General features: G+C 37.7%; 1 protein-coding gene across 3 annotated transcripts in view; it reads left to right on the top strand.

Moving 5' to 3' along the window:
• The window catches only part of usp32 (ubiquitin specific peptidase 32), a 51,215-nt gene that overhangs the window by 31,501 nt on the left and 2,281 nt on the right, over positions 1-17,433 (top strand). The window contains exons 9-32 of one of the 3 annotated variants that reach the window (XM_055196511.2): positions 1,268-1,330; positions 1,419-1,502; positions 1,638-1,699; positions 2,151-2,253; positions 2,334-2,517; positions 4,478-4,656; positions 4,962-5,102; positions 5,700-5,859; positions 7,315-7,469; positions 7,652-7,733; positions 7,842-7,916; positions 8,713-8,851; positions 11,095-11,200; positions 11,291-11,464; positions 11,570-11,744; positions 11,821-11,972; positions 12,058-12,169; positions 12,244-12,440; positions 12,520-12,704; positions 12,817-12,903; positions 13,000-13,120; positions 13,657-13,848; positions 15,073-15,331; positions 15,416-15,843. In XM_055196511.2, coding sequence (XP_055052486.2) covers positions 1,268-1,330; positions 1,419-1,502; positions 1,638-1,699; positions 2,151-2,253; positions 2,334-2,517; positions 4,478-4,656; positions 4,962-5,102; positions 5,700-5,859; positions 7,315-7,469; positions 7,652-7,733; positions 7,842-7,916; positions 8,713-8,851; positions 11,095-11,200; positions 11,291-11,464; positions 11,570-11,744; positions 11,821-11,972; positions 12,058-12,169; positions 12,244-12,440; positions 12,520-12,704; positions 12,817-12,903; positions 13,000-13,120; positions 13,657-13,848; positions 15,073-15,331; positions 15,416-15,843 — 3,615 coding nt within the window. Of the gene's footprint in view, positions 1-1,267; positions 1,331-1,418; positions 1,503-1,637; positions 1,700-2,150; positions 2,254-2,333; positions 2,524-4,477; positions 4,657-4,961; positions 5,103-5,699; positions 5,860-7,314; positions 7,470-7,651; positions 7,734-7,841; positions 7,917-8,712; positions 8,852-11,094; positions 11,201-11,290; positions 11,465-11,569; positions 11,745-11,820; positions 11,973-12,057; positions 12,170-12,243; positions 12,441-12,519; positions 12,705-12,816; positions 12,904-12,999; positions 13,121-13,656; positions 13,849-15,072; positions 15,332-15,415; positions 15,844-17,433 lie in introns of all 3 variants that reach the window. The other 2 variants (XM_055196512.2, XM_055196510.2) reach the window with 2 other exon arrangements.

Genomic DNA, 17,433 nt, shown 5'->3' with positions numbered 1-17,433 from the left:
GATGAAAACCACTATTTTCTATTACAAATTTTCACATAGCATCTTTAGGTTATAATAACATTAAACATTTAAATCCATTATTTGATTTTCAAAGATTTATTATAACAAATATATTTTTTCCGCAAAATGAAATAAATCCATGAAAAGTTTTTTTTAAATGCTATAAATATATTAAATCAATATAAGAATGTGCATTCATCTTGCCATGTTATATTCATTTAGTTGACTAGTGGTATGCACCGATTTAAATGGCATTATTAAAAAAAACACTTTCATTGCTGCTGTCATCCTTGGGACGTCGTCGCTGAACTTTTTTGACCGCGATCAGCTGTAAAATGTTTTGTTTTTGCTCGATTTTCGTTGACTTCAAGTAAAATAATGGAAAGTTTTTCATAAGATCCCCTGAGGTCAATGTGTTAGCATGACAGAAGCTTGATGTTGTCATCTGAGAACAAGCAACAGCCGGCATTTTTCCGTCGCAGGTCCCGAGTGGCTTACGTTTCTTTTCCGCCACAGACAACCACCACAGGTTTATCAGTGCCATCAAAAGTATTATTTTGTTTTTGTTTGGTTGTTGATCAGGAAGTACAAAGTAGATGAGTAAAAATAGGATTCTGTGTGTATTCAACGCGCCGCCATTGTTGCTTAAAATGTGTGGAATGGTGCGTTGTGATTTGTTGAGCGGATTTATTGCATTCTGCAGAGAAGGATTATTGCGGATATTATGGCGTTTATCGCGTTTTGGAAAAAAGAGAGAAAAGATGACAGAATAACACGGCGGATATCGAATTTTGGGTAAAATTAAGAATTTACTTTTTAATGCTGACCAGATACAATACTGATTTTGGTGGTAACTAACTTAAATGGAGTTTATCGCGTTTTGTAACCAAACTCTTCAAATACTTGTTATTTGCCCACTGACTCTTATAAGTTTGGCAGTACACTTGAAGCTTATTTTGTGCACATTTTATCCTTTGGAAATATATAAATTATTATTTTTTACAGTGTTGTTGATTTTCTCTGCAAAATAAATGCCTTCTTAAAATAAACGAATATCATGTTGTTACGTATGGTGGCTTATGTCTTAAGTGCTTGTAAACAGGCAGAACAAAAAATATAATATGTCAGAGTCAGATAAACTGCATTAAGCTTTGCGGTGTAAGTGCAAGCTTGAACCTAATGCATTCCTTTGATGTAACGTAGTATATAATTGCTATTTATAGATTTCTTAATGATGTTTTCTGGTTTGTCCTTCTGTACGTTTCAGGAGTTTAACTCCAGCGTGTCAGACATTGTAGAAGACATACTGAAAATGCATGACACAACAAAAGTAAGTACTATCATTTTCTTTGTTGAACGATTTGGCATCCCTTTGATTTTTTTTGTGCACTTATATTTGTCCTGTGTCACGCTCACAGCAAGGGCACTTAACCTTGGAGGACTACCAGATATGGAGCGTGAAAAGTGCTCTCGCCAATGAGTTCCTCAACCTACTGTTTCAGGTAAAATTCTGCATACACTATTATGGTCTATATACATACTGTAAGTGCTAGGATGGTTTTGTAATCTGGACATATAGATTTGAATCCAGTGTAATCTGTATATTGTGCTTATGGGTTTAATTGGCTCTTTGACAGGTGTGTCATATCGTTTTGGGTCTGCGTCCAGCTACCCCTGAAGAAGAAGGCCAGATCATTAGGTGAGTGTAGGACACGACACTTAATAACACTTTGCAACTAATCTCTCTTTCTCAAAACATCAAGCTTGTAAATAATTCTGTATTGCATTTCACTTCACGTCAAGAGTCTTATGGTTGAGCTTTATCAGTTTATAACCTGTTTATAACCTTTATCTTTTTCTGTTTAAGAGCAGACAGAGATTGAGAACACAATTTCACAGCCAAATTGAATTTTCAAGCAGCACTGATGTGCACAAAAGATACTATTAATGCTGAACCAACAAATCATTGTCTGTTTTATTGATTTGGAAGTTTATTATTAATGCCTTAGTTTGGCAAGTATAGAAAGATTGTTATGTGGGATTATTTTGATTCCTGTGTGTAAGTAAGATGAAATATGAATGCGTTCTTTGGCTGACTGTTATTTTGTGTGTGTGTGTGTGTGTGTGTGTGTGTGTGTGTGGTGTTACAGGGGTTGGCTGGAGAGGGAAAGCAGGCATGGACTGCAGCTAGGCCAAAACTGGTTCTTGATCTCAATGCAGTGGTGGCAACAGTGGAAAGATTATGTCAGATATGTGAGTGAACAATATATCTACAGGATACATAGCAGTGAAATAACTGGAGCATGATGATGATTTTTTATTTATTTTAACAGGATAACACATCCATTGTTGTTGACCAGCCGTTAATGCAGGGTAGTGGCATGAAAAGTTCACAGTCCACAGCTCTTGTGGAGTCCGTCCAAAACAGAGTTGGAATAGTGGTCCGTTCCCCAAGTTCCCCAGAGGAGAGATTTCCTGACAATATCTCCAGCTCATCAGAGGCATCTGAGAGTATTGGTAATAGTGAGTACATGCTCATCCTTTCTTCATAGCATACTAATGTAATAAACATATTGTCAAAGTCCCATTAGGGAAATAGGACTAGGTGGCCACGTTTGCAGTCTGAAGTAATGCGAGACTAAAGTCCTATCTACTTGAATTGGGAAAGACATTCATAGACTAACAATTAAACCTAACATCAACTGTACCATAACTTTTGTTTCTTAAGCTGAAATTGCACATCTTTTTTGAGTCCTTTTTTAGCTACTGTGTATAGAGCCCTGTCCTCCAGAGAATCATCAGTCTGTATCGATTGATGATTGGTTCTTTTAACTGGAAGGTGGACTTTTGTTGCCAGGGCGACCATATTGAATGTTGCATTGTCCCCTATTTATATTAATAGGAGTGCTCAATCTTGTTCAATATCCAATATCTTTGGTACCTACCCTGTGTAGTGTAGGATAATATCATAAAAATTCTAGACTTTTAAGCACATTTGCTAAAATGTTGGCTTTAAATGCTTATATCTTCTGTATGCGAATGTTGATTCATACCAAAATGCTTTTTTGCATAGTTGTGTTTGACACATGAAAACGTCTCGGCTTACGTATGTAACTGTTGTTCCCTGAGAAGTGAACGAGACGCTGCGTCACCCTTGCCATACTTTCTGCGTCCCTGTAATGCCGTCTTTAGCAATATTTCAGATAGTGATATACTTCCTGGCTCCCATTTCACCCTGTCTTTGTCGTTAAGCCTCACCATTGGTTGAATTTGATACACATATTCAGACACACATACCCCTGGAGGCGTCCCTAAAGTGTCACCGCAGTGACGCAGCGTGAGTTCCCTCGAAAGGGAACAGTAACAATCAGGGCCGGCATCAAGAGGGGGCATTCACGGGCCGTGCCCCCCCAACCACGTTGTTGTGCCCCCACACAGTTTTTTATTAGTTTAATATATATCAAGAATAATTAAAAATTGAATGTTTCATGACTTTTAATGTAATAAAATGAAGAAAATATAGTTGATATATGTTTTTTTAATTAAAATAGACCCGTTTCTCTGATTGGTTGTATTGCGGCGTCTCATGCGTCTTTACGTCTTTGCATATTAATGTGACTTGATACTAGCAACGTGTTTTTTCGCGGCATTTTATGGATCGTGTAAAATATGGATATTAGAACATTTAGAACGAACCAGCACCGCCTGCTCCATCTGGCTCAAACTCGGAGATAAGAGGTCGAGGTGGAATTTTCAAATCTACAGGACACTGTTTTAAGAGAGTTTAATGTTCGTACAAGCCACCATCAGCTTTTTTTGGTAAGGTAAGTTAGCGTTGTTTTAATTTACGTAAGCCTAAATGTGAAGTGTGGCTATAGACCGTTAAACAGCATTGGGACGTGATTATGGTAATACTAATTAGTTTGTGATTTTCTGCACTTTATACGGGAAATGAGCTGACAGTCTGTACCAATTGTATGAATGTGTGCGTGCACTGTATTTGTTGTTTTAATGCCTTGTTTTTGCAAGTTATTATTGCTAATTTCGTGCCCCCCTTGGAAGCCGCGTGCCCCCCTGTTAGTTATGGTCTGGCGCCAGCTCTGGTAACAATGTATCTTAAAAGGTAACACGATGTAACCTTGCTCTCACTTGAAATGTGTCCCCACATTTAGTCCTTGAATTTGAGGGTATTGGACCTGGAAAGTCCTTGAAAGGTCTTTAAATTTAAAGTTAACTAATGTGTGGGAACCCTGTAAACAGTTTTCCCATCTCGCCATTTTCTGTACAGTGTAACTAAACAGTGGTCTAGTGGGTAATGTTCACATGTTTAAAACTGTGACTTGTACCATTTCATGTAGGATCTGTCATGTCCTATTCCCTTTTTTATTCTTCACCTTATAAACATAAACAAAAAGTAGCAAAAAGGCCCAAAATACAAATTAAGGTTTTCTTTATATAAATGTGTTTCCTTTCTCAGGCCTGACCCCCCACATGAGTTCCTCTGCCACAGATGTCTGCTTTGCTCGACAGCACAACGTTTCAGACAACAACAACCAGTGCTTTTCCAGTGCCAATGGCCATTTGCCCAACAGCATGGCTGCACAGAGACCCGGTGCAATAGACAACCAGCCTCTGGTGACCACTGAGTCTATAAAGGTGATTATGAATGTGCTGATGGCAGGATATTCACAACTTTCTTGTCCATAAAACCGACTCCCGAAGGGCATTCAGTAAATCTGCAGGAAAAATAACACCTTTAAATAGTTTTCTTTGATTCCATGGAATTGTAAGCTTGAGCAATATCTTGTCACAAACGCATTTTTGCACACTTGTATTAATGTAACATCCTATATTATCAGATAAATCTTTCTTTGCTCAACACAATAGATTGTAGTATCTGAGTCCAAATAAGCTGTTATCTGTCCTGTCCTTAAGTGTTTGTCTTTATTTTTTCTGTCCAGGCACCCACGCTGACTATGGAGGGAGGTCGGATAAAGAAATCCCAGCAGTTGGTAGATGGCCGGGACTTTGAGACCGTGCCAGAGCCGGTATGGAGGGCACTTTACCACTGGTATGGGGCCAATCTTGGCCTACCTCGTCCGGTACGTATATCAAATATAAAAGGGGACATTTCACAAGACTTTTTTAAAAATCTTATGTCTCCCCAGAGTACGTATGTGAAGTTCTAGCTCAAAATACCATATAGATCATTTATTATTGCATTTTAAAATTGCCACTTTGAAGGTGTGAGCAAAAATGTCCTCTTAAATGCAAATGAGCTGTCTGCACTGAATGGCAGTGCCGTGGTTGGATAGTGTAGATTAAGGGGTGATATTATCCCCTTCTGACATCACAAGGAGAGCCAAATTTCAATTACCTATTTTTTACATGCTTGCAGAAAATGGTTTACCAAAACTAAGTTACTAGGTTGATCTTTTTCAGATTTTCTAGGTTGATAGAAGCCCTGTGGACCCAATTATAGCACTTAAACATTGAAAAAGTCAGATTTTCATGCTATGTCCCCTTTAAGAGAACAGTAACAATAGAATTAACAATTAATTTACTTCAATTAACTAAAGTTAAAGTCATAGGGCTGTAAACTTCGTTTAAATTAACCAAAGTTAGCTCATATAGGTAACGGTATATATTTTGTCATTGTGTTTATTCTGTGCCGCTAACACTATCCCTTCCTCCCTTAGGTTATTATGTCTACACTCACCAATCAACCAGAACTAGAGCTTTTCCCACGGTACCTTCTCTTCCTGCGACAGCAGCCGGCCACACGCACCCCTCAGTCCAACATCTGGGTCAATATGGGTATGACCAGTCTGCGAATGTTCCCTCCAAACATGCCCCGAGGTAACGTAAGCCTGCAGCAAGAGAGAGGCTCCTTCTTCTGCCTAGACCACCTCCCCTAATCTCCTAAACCCGATCTCGGCAAACCAGATTTCTGGATTACTGATTGAACACACTAACGCGCCGAATCATGATTCCAGCTCCGAGCTCTAAGTCAGGGCTGCAGTCATAGTGTTGGTGTGAAAGATGGGAGCTTTTGTGTCTACTATCAGGTTTACCTAAATGCCAGAGTGGAAAGAGGCAGTGAACTCGGTGTTAACTTGATTTAAAGTGAGGTTCAACACTGATAGTATAGTGAGATTACAAATAGAGATATATGCCACTCAATCATGGCTCTGCCAGACTGACTGTGGGTTTGGTGTGGGTACAAATCACTTCTCCCTGCTTAATTTCCTTGAAATATTCCTTTTGCAATCATACAAATCAAATCAATTTTGTCTTCTGTGAAATCAATAATCCTCTTTGGAAAATTAAATGTGTTTGGCATTTGGCTTGATTTTTATTCAGATCACCCAGACTAATGAATTAATGAATGTCCCCTTAAAAATGCCCTTTGCCCTTTCTTGCTGCTACCTTACAACTAATCCTCAATTGAGTCAATCAGATTATGTGTGCGTGCGTGCATGTGTGTGTGTGTGTGTTTGATTTGTGTGATCCTTGTGACTTGATTTAATAGCATGCATACTAGGATATATGAATGAACTGGATCTTCACATTTTTCATTGTTGTCTCAAATTGTATTATATTATATTATATTATATTATATTATATTATATTATATTATATTATATTATATTATATTATATTTACGGATGGGAAGATAAATGCGGATATACACTAATAATTCTGACTCGCACAGCCGATATTATTCACAGCTCTTTCATGTACTACGGCTTTTAATCAGTAAGTCCTTATCGATCTGAAATCACTGTTAGTTTGAATCGTTTATAACATGCATTTGAAAACATAATCATTATACATATTCTTTATAATCATGAAAATACTTGAAAAGGTTTGAAGAACATCAATATAAATATATCCTTAAGCCATTTCCTGGAGCTGCGTGTGTTAATGGTTCTTCTTCATATTGAGTTTCTGCACGAGTGCGCCCTCTGGCTTTTGGATGTAACGACATTTCACCGTAATTCATTGAGAAGCATAGCAAGCATCATCTGCCAATTTATCGGACCATCCCTAAATATATTACATGCTATGTATTATTACAACTACCTGTCAGCTGATTAATAAACACAGTAACCTAACTTCACTGTGATCACAATGTACCTGTGATCTTGCTCAATCACTTTACGCTTGAATTTCTTGTGTACATTCATTGTTATTGTACAGTATAACACAGCAGGGTAGCTATAGGTTATTTTAGACAGGTAAGTGTTTAAGACAGATAAGTGTTGTATTGCATGTTAGAGAATGCTAAAGACCGCTCCATTCCCAATACAGGAAATGTTCCTTCTCCTAACGCCCCCCTGAAGCGAGTGCTGGCATACACAGGCTGTTTCAGCAGGATGGGGACGATTAAAGACATTCACGAGTACCTGTCCCAGAGGTTACGCATCAAAGACGAGGACATGCGCCTGTGGCTATACAACAGCGAGGTGGGGACCTCAGATATTGGATAAACAAATTTTACATGTAGCAATATTGTACTCTGATTAAAGACAGTTAATGCAAGAGCTCTGACAAAGGTGTCACAACTATACTAAGGCTTTGCGAGGTTGAGAGAGTTTGTTAGACATTTGTATTAATCTTTTTTATGTTGCTTTCGTCATTTAATCAGAATTACCTCACGCTCCTGGACGATGAAGATCACACTTTAGAAAGTTTGAAAATTCAAGACGAACAGCACTTAGTCATTGAGGGTATGTTTGTAAATTTATTTTCGCATTTACTGGACAATGTGAAGAAAGTTGTAACCATGCAAAATCCGATAAAAACTGAGACAATAATAGCATTTTGTTTCCCTCCAGTTCGAAACAAAGATATGAGCTGGCCAGAGGAAATGTCTTTCATTGCGAACAGCAGCAAAATTGACAGACACAAAGGTAATTCTTAAAAAAGACTTCCACAAAAATCAAAATGTTTATCAGAGTTTAAATTCTTCTGCAATAAAGCCCATATCCAAGTCGATTATTAACACACAAGTGAAGAAGTAGCAATAGTCCATAAAAAAATTACATAACAAAGCAATATCAAATCATATGTAAACAAACATCAGATTTGACATTTAAAGACATTTACTATGTTGCAATTGAAGAAACAAACTCTCTGTGGCAGTTTCCCGGACAGGGCTTATCCTAGTCCCAGACTAAAATGCATGTTGGAGCTGCATTCATTTAAAAACACCTTTTATTTACATTTTTTTTAAAACATATATCAGTGCCATTGTTTTCCCTTACGAAAATTAACCATGGTTTTACTACAGTTAAAACCAAAAAACCATGGTTACTGTAGTAAAACCATGGTAACCACAAAATAACCATGGTTTTGACAACCATGGTTTTCAAAAACCAAAGTTAAACCATAGTTAGTGTATTAAAACCATGGTTTTGCTCATAGTAATCAATACACCAAAAAACCATGGTTACTACACTTTTACCACAATAAAACCATGGTTAATTTTCGTAAGGGTTGCACAGATGTATTGTTTTATGTAAGGTTTGTTTGTAAAAACTTCTTGCATTTCTTAAAATAACTAAGACCTAGTCCTGGATTAACCTACCAGACAATAAGATATGTGTAATTGACCATCACAGAGACTTCACTCATGTGGTTATGGCTTAAACATCCACTAACCAAATAAACTAATTGCATATAAATATTGGCTTATTTCTGTTGCAGTTCCAACTGAGAAAGGTGCCACAGGTTTGAGCAACTTGGGTAACACGTGCTTCATGAACTCCAGTATTCAGTGTGTTAGCAATACCAAGCCCCTCACTGAGTACTTCATCTCAGGGCGACACCTATATGAGCTTAACAGGTAAGGGAGCAAAATTTGTGGTTTTGGTATCACTTTACAATAAGGCTTTATTTGTTAACATTAGTGTATGCATTAGCTTACCTGAAGTAGCAATGAGCAATATAGTTTCTCAGCATTTAATCATCTTCGTTAATGTTAGTTAATGGCAATACAGCTGTTCTTGTTTGTTTGTTAATTGCATTAACTAATGTTTACAGTTCCAACTTTGAATAAAAAAAATATTCGTAATAGCGATACATAAAAATTAATCATGATTAATCTATAACAGAATAAAAGTTTTTGTTTACATCATATATGTGTGTGAACTGTGTATAATAACTTATATACAGATTTGTATATTTATTAGTGCTGGGCAAAGATTAATCACGAATAATCGCATACAAAATAAAAGTAATTATTGGTATAATATATGAGTGTGTGCTGTGTCTAATTATTATGTATAAATATATACACACACATTCATGTATGTATTTAAGAAACATTTACATGTTTATATATATTTATTTATATTTTATATAATCTATATTAAATATAAATTTAAAAAAAAAGATATATAAATAAAACAATTTTGAAATGAATATATGAATGTGTGTGTGGATAAATACACATTGTTTATATATATTTATTTATATTTTTATATAATCTATATTAAATATAAATTTTAAAAAATGATATATAAATAAAACAATTCTGAAATGAATATATGAATGTGTGTGTGGTTAAATACACATAATAATTAGACACAGCACAACCACACATACCATGCAAAAAATCACTTCTATTCTGTATGCGATCAATCGCGATCAATCCCTGCCCAGCACTAATATTTATGTATCATTTATATATAAATATATATATATATATATATATATATATATATATATATATATATATATATATATATATATATATATATATTCTTAAAATTATACATGCATGTGTGCATATTTATATATACATAATTATTATACACAGTTCACACATATATATGATGTAAACAAAAACTTTTATTCTGCTATAGATTAATCGCAATGAATAGTTATGCATCCCTAATTAGTTGCTGCGTCCGAAAACTCTAAATTGCTGCCTCCTGAGGCAGCTTTCCAAGGCAGGAAGGCATCAAGGCATGTCCGAATTCAACGTTAGGTTTACTTCCTGTCTCCTGAGATACCTATGCGTGGGCGTACAATAAGCATGTGATTGGTCGAGCCTGGTCGAGTTCGAAAAAATTAAATGGCGGCCAAGGAAAGTGACTGGAGCACAAATTTAGTGTAAATAAAGGTAGATGTTCACTTTTTACACCTTTAATTGCATTTCTAGCGAGAAATTAGTATTGTAGTTTTCAAATATGTGATTAGTTATCACAAAGGCACTCTCTGTTTATATTTCAAACACGCTGCCTTTGAAGTGTCCGAAAGTCTTTCTCTGAGCTGCCTTCATGCCTCCGAAGTCATTTCCTCATGAGGCAGCGAGGCAGCGAGTCACTGCCTTGAGTTTTCGGACGCAGCCAGTGTCAGGATCCTGTCAGAATCATGTCTTAAATTATTTCTAGTCTTTGTGACAGGGTCCTGGCAGTACCATGTTTTATGTGGGAGATGCGTGGTTTTAGTATTGGTTTATTCTGACCACGCATTTCCCGGGTCTCGTCACTTTTTCCCCGATCCCTTACTTGTAATGATTTCCAGGTGTATGTAATTTATTTTGTCCCTATTTAAAGTCCTTGTGCTTGATGTTCTTTGCTTGTGCGTTTTTTCTTTCTTATTGTGAGTATCGTGTCCTGAAAGTATCCTGTTTAGTTTATTGTTATTTAGTAGAGTTTGTTTGTAAGTTGTTCTAGTTTAGTCAGTGTTTAGTTATCTTGTATTTGTGATGTTTTGCCCCCTCGTGGGTTTTGTTTTTCTGTTTTTGTCTCTTTAATTAAAGTCAGTTAATTAGAGTGTTTTTTGTATACATCCATCTGCGCCTGGGTTCTTGTCTTGCTAACCCTGACAATTAGTAAATGTTGAAATTAACATGAACTAGCAAGAATAAATACTGAAGTATTGCTCACTGTTAGTTCATGTTAGCTAAAGCATTAACTAATATTACCAAATGCAATTTTTCAGTTATTATAGTATTATAGTTATAGTGTTCAGTTATTTTTACCACTATTTGATTAAATGAAATTCAGTATATACTAAACTGGGAAGTAAATTTCAATGCATCATACCTCTTGACCATTGAGCTGTGCATTGAATTGACAGAACCAATCCCATTGGAATGCGTGGTCATATGGCCAAATGCTATGGGGATTTGGTACAAGAACTCTGGAGCGGAACCCAGAAGAATGTTGCACCTCTAAAATTAAGGGTGGGTAATTAACATCACTGCAATCACAGAAACCAAATATTTGTTACCATAAAAATTGTCAATCTGACATTCGTGTCCCAATCATTTTAGTGGACGATAGCAAAATATGCTCCGAGATTCAACGGCTTTCAGCAGCAAGATTCCCAGGAGCTCCTGGCCTTCCTGTTAGATGGGCTTCATGAAGACTTGAATCGTGTGCATGAGAAACCTTATGTGGAGCTGAAGGACAGTGATGGACGACCAGACCATGAAGTGGCCACAGAGGTCAGTTTCAGACTCCTGTAATTTCCAACATCCACTTGAAAAACAGCAACAGGATGTTAAATGTGACTAACTTAACGTTATTTGCGTATTCATCTCTCTTTATAGGCCTGGGAAAACCATTTACGAAGGAATCGCTCTATCGTAGTGGATCTCTTCCATGGGCAGCTCAGGTCCCAGGTGAAGTGCAAGACTTGCGGTCACATCAGCGCCCGCTTCGACCCCTTTAACTTCCTTTCGCTACCGCTGCCCATGGACAGCTCAATGCACTTAGAAATTACAGGTAAGTTTAAGCCGATTGGAAATGTACTTAGTCATCAGAGACAACAGGCTCACTTGCAACCTGTTGTGATTGACAGTTATTAAACTCGACGGCTCCACTCCGGTGCGGTACGGGCTCCGTCTCAACATGGATGAGAAGTACATGGGCCTGAAGAAACAACTGAGCGAGTTGTGCAGTCTGAAACCTGAGCAGATTCTGCTGGCTGAAGTCCACACCTCCAACATCAAGGTCCGTTCACCTTCACACATGATACTGGTGCCACATAATGTTGATTGCCATATTGACCTTTTTATAAATATTTGCTTGGGTTTAGAACTTTCCTCAGGACAACCAAAAGGTGCGACACTCTGTGAACGGCTTCTTATGTGCGTTTGAGATCCCTGTTCCTGGCTCACCCACCTCAGTCACTACTCTTGTTCAAACGGGTAACAACGATTGATTTCTTCTTTACATTTTTAAAGTTTTGCACATTGAGTAATAAATGTTTTTTATTTTATAGAATCTCCACCTATGGCCAATGGGACAGCAGGAACAAATCACATTGGAAAGTCTAACTTGATTCCCAATGGTATGCCGAGCACAGTGGTTCCATGCACCCCGGAGAAGCCCCTCGCCAATGGTATCCCAAATGGTCATGCTGTTCCAGTGCCAGACAGCCCCTTCATCGGGTACATCATTGCCATGCACAGAAAAATGGTGAGTAGCGCAGTTTGATGTCACAGTTGGATACATGTGGTGGTCTTTCGAATTGTAAGTGCGAGTTTTGTCACCTCAGATGCGGACGGAGCTGTACTTCCTGTCCTCCCAGAAGAACAGGCCTAGTCTGTTTGGTATGCCACTGATTGTGCCATGTACAGTACACACCAGTACTAAGGATCTATATGATGCCGTGTGGATCCAGGTGTCCCGTCTCGCCAGTCCTCTGCCCCCACAGGAAGCCAGTAACCACGCTCAGGACTGGTCAGTTCTATCAAAATCAAAGTCTCACAGGATTCATTCTCAAATAAAGTTGTTTTTCACATTTGTCTACATGCATAATGTAGAATCTATAATATTTGCGATCCTCTTTCAGTGATGACAGCATGGGCTATCAGTACCCCTTTACCCTCCGTGTGGTGCAGAAAGACGGTAATTCCTGCGCCTGGTGTCCCTGGTACAGGTAAGTTGTACAACAGTTGTACATGCTGTTGTTCATGCATCTTGCATTTTACTTTGGCTTTTTGTGACTGATAAGGGATGTCGCTGACTTTGCCAGGTTCTGCAGAGGCTGCACGGTGGAGTGTAGCGAGGACAGAGCGTCTTTAGGAAACGCCTACATTGCTGTAGACTGGGACCCCACTGCCCTGCACCTCCGTTACCAGACATCTCAAGAAAGGGTGAGTGCCAGGAATTTAGTCGGGACTGTACAGAAATGATTGCTTCTATAATGTGGCATACTCCATAGTGAAACTGGACATTTTTTTAAAGGGGACATTTCACAAGACTTTTTTAAGATGTAAAATAAATCTTAGTTGTCTCTAGAGTACGTATGTTTTAGCTCAAAATACCTTGTAGATAATTGATTATAGCGTGTTAAAATTGCCATTTTGGGTGTGTCATTTGCCATTTAGTGCAGAGATCAGCTTAAGGGGCGGTATTATCCCCTTCTGACATCACAAGGGGAGGCAAATTTCAATGACCTATCACATGCCTGCAGAGAATGGTTTACCAAAACAAAATTACTGGGTTGATCTGTTTCACATTTTCTAGGTTGGCAGAATCCAATTATAGCACTTAAACATGGAAAAAGTCAGATTTTTCATGATATGTTCCATTTAAATAGTTTTACTTAGTCCAGTTTTTGGTATAGTTGTAGAGGCATAGTTGTTGATGTTTGTCCTCTAGCTCATTTCTAATATGTGTGCATGAACAGATAGTCGAAGAACATCCCAGTGTTGAACAAAGTCGAAGGGCTCAGGCAGAACCCATAAGTTTGGACAGCTGTCTGAAAGCCTTCACCAGTGAAGAAGAGCTGGGAGAGGATGAGCTCTATTATTGCTCCAAGTGTAAAACCCATCGCCTGGCCACCAAGAAGCTGGACCTGTGGAGGTTGCCCCCTGTACTGGTCAGAAAAACCCCTTAGTTCCTATTTTCTGATTTTTTCATATGCAATTTATACCTGTATTTGGTGTAATTGTTTCAAAAAAAATTTTTTTTTGGATGTTTTATTGAATTGCAGTTTTGTATAGAGCACTTTGTATTGTGTAGTAAGACCTTAAATTTCAGATAACTAGCTAGATAAACAAAAAGACTGATATTTTTGATGCCACTAACTTGGCGGTTTTTCAAATGTATGTATTATTTAATCTTCATAAGTGTTCATTGTACATTACTGTGTAAAAGTCTTAGGCCACCACAACCAGACTTGTTGTTTTAGAAGTTTTAATGTCCATCCATATTTATTTTTCAATCTATTTATTAAGATACAAACAAAAAATACAGGAAATATGTACAAAAAAAAAACCATTACTTTTCAGGACATAATGTCTTCTTTAGGCATCGTCTGTGTTTAGTGTGACCTCTCTTGGCACTAAACACATCTTGAGCGTTTTTGAGCAGAATGAAGTAAAAAGACTAATTTCTTTAAAATTAGGATTTAATTTTATTTAGGTTTAAGAGATCCTGCAGTTTCCTGCTATTGCTCAAGTGGAAGGGGAGTTTACCCTAAAAACTTGACACATCAGTTTACATTTTTATACAGTTTTTAATTGGTGCTGGGCAAATATTAATTGTGATTAATCGCATGCAAAATATAATTTGTGATTTGTAACATAATATACAAGTGTGTGTTATTATTATGTATATATAAATACACACATATTCATGTGTATATATATAAGAAACATTTACATGTGTGTATATATATTTATATATATTTATTTATATTTTTATATATTCTATATACATTTAAAATATATATATAAAATCTGAAATGTATACACGTATATGTGTGTGTTTAAATATAATTAAAATTAAAAATTAACTTTTATTTTGTATGCGGTTAATCACGATTAATCTTTGCCCAGCACTATTTTTAATACTATATACACATTTCCTGTATTTTTAAAGAGACACAATTATATATGATCACTATAACATTGCAAAAACAACTAAAGACTTTTGCACAGTACTGTACATTGTTATGTAAAGTTTATCAGATCAAATGGTATCGAGTGGTTTACAGATATGTGTGCAATATGTAGTAAACAGACTGTGGTTGATGTCATCTGTTACTGTGACTGTGTATATCTAAAATTGGTTAAAATGGTTTGTCTGTCTCCTATTTCAGATTGTTCATCTAAAACGCTTCCAGTTTGTCAACGGCCGTTGGATCAAATCTCAGAAGATTGTAAAGTTTCCACGAGAAAGCTTTGACCCCAGTGCGTTTCTGGCCCCAAGGGAGATTTCTCAGAGCCTGGGCAGCCTTCAGAGCCTACAGAGCCAAAGCGAGTGCCTGGTAGAGGAGCTCCAAAGACTGGAGAGAGGAGACTCTTCTGTATCCACCATCTCCACTACTACCGTAGCCAGTCCTCCAACATCTGGGAAAGGTATGTCTTTCTCTCATATCTCTCTATCCTTCTCTTTTTCTTTGTACAGGTAAACATTACATTAGATCATTTTGGTCATTTCAGGTACACCATCCTCCATCAGAAGGGTGGGCAGCCCACTGAGCAGAAACAGCAGTCCCGGTAACAGCCCTAGGAACACGGGACGGAAACAGGGCCGCCTGCGTCTGCCCCAGCTGGGCAGCAGACATCGACTCTCAAACAGTAAAGAAAACCTGGACAGCAGTGCCATGAGCAACAGCAAGGAGAGCGAGATGGAGCCTGAGCAGGGCATAGTGACAGACGGGGAGAATCAGGGGGCGTCTGATGCAAACATGCAGGACTCCTGGTCGCTGGATGCCTCAAGCACTGATTGTGATGTCATCATGGTGAATGGATTGGGACAAGACAGCAGTCAGAGTAACGGACACTCAGAAGTCAGCACTGATCTGGACACACCTCACCAAAGAAATGACATCTGCCTGGAACCCTTTTACAATTTATATGCAATCTCAGTAAGTGCATCAACATTAAAGATATCAAGGTTATATTTTTACAGAATGTTCTTTACATTATGCAGGATTATTTTATGTAGAAAACAGTAAATGACAGTGGGTTTTCATGGTCACATTTCAGCTAATGTTTTCTTTTTTTAAGTTTAGGAGAAGTAGCAGGATGTTACATTTTTATTCGTATTTTTATTTTTATTTTACTGAAAAAGAAATCACCAGCCTCCACTGATTCAGACCTACCACTCGCCTTGCATATTTCGCATAGCCTACTATATAGTATGGAAGTAGGCGATTTCGGATGCAGCGACAGTATGCACCAAATTTAACACCAAATTAAAATAGTGTGACTGTGTTGTTCTCAAAAGCCCTTTTCACACAGTAATTGCGGAAAATACGTCCAGGATCATTTGATTTTTGGTTCACTGCCAATGACTTTTTGGAATCTGTGAATGCATCTACACACATATCGTAAAGATCCTGTAAAGACACGTGACATATTTTTCCACAGCGTCTTAAGTTTGCTAATTATCCGCAATTTCTTTCTCGAGAAACCACGCGCGTGCATTTTAGTTTATGACAAGATCATAAAGCGCGAATGTTGCGCTGTTCTGTCATGCTGGTGAATGATCTCCGCTTCAGCGCAGATAGTAACAAACTCAATGATCTCTGCTTCAGTCCAGTTTGTCGACATTTCTCGAAGTGAATGTTGATCTGCATTTAAATCCTTGTGTCAAAGAGCAGAACCATAACTTCTGGTTGCGATGACACGCGCGTCCACCTTATGGCACTGTTTCTGCGTTTTCTTCACACAGAATGCTTTTCGTGTATGTTACGTAGGGCTGGACCAGCATATTCGATTATTTGACTATTTGTCAAATATAAAGGGCCTCACGGTACGATACGAATCACGATACATGGGTCATGCTACAATGTATCACGATACAATACAATACGTTGCTTGTTGCGATACATTGCAATGCTTTTTCTTTTTTTATTAAAAATGTAAAAAATAAAGCTGATTTTTTTTATTTTTTTTTAAGCCAAAGTACGTACACGAAAGCTGCAGGTGTTTTTAAATTTTCTGCCATTTTTTCACTCCCGCTTACTTCTGAGACATTGGTTGTATATGACAGACAACTGGATATCAACAACTACAGCAGCGGTGGAGGAGGGTGTTTGACGCACACAGAGGGCTTATTAAATGTGTAAAATACCAATAGTAGAGATTGAAATATTGATACACAATCGTGGAAAAAGTATCACGATCGTTTGCTAACTATCGATATTTTTTCACAGCCCTACGAGATTCGAATATTCTTTTTTATACATTATTAGCGTTAATGCAGAGTACCTGCCAAGCAGAAAGTGCGCTTTACGTTCGCCCTCTATAGGTGGCAGCGTGGCGCTGAGAGATCGCACTCATGTTTGGCCAAAGGCTGTTGGCAGGTGCTATGCATTAATGCAAATAATGTTGTAAATAATCTTCAGTTTCACACAAAATCTGATCGATTTTCTTTGAGGCGCGATGCTTTGTATGTTTTGTAGTCTATTAAAAGTAATTGTGAACGTGTCGTGTGTCTATATGGCACAAAA

The sequence above is a fragment of the Misgurnus anguillicaudatus genome, chromosome 24, assembly GCF_027580225.2.
Source record: "Misgurnus anguillicaudatus chromosome 24, ASM2758022v2, whole genome shotgun sequence".
Classification (NCBI taxonomy): domain Eukaryota; kingdom Metazoa; phylum Chordata; class Actinopteri; order Cypriniformes; family Cobitidae; genus Misgurnus; species Misgurnus anguillicaudatus.
Note: the sequence above shows the minus strand (reverse complement) of the source record. Positions and strands in the feature narration are given on the sequence as shown.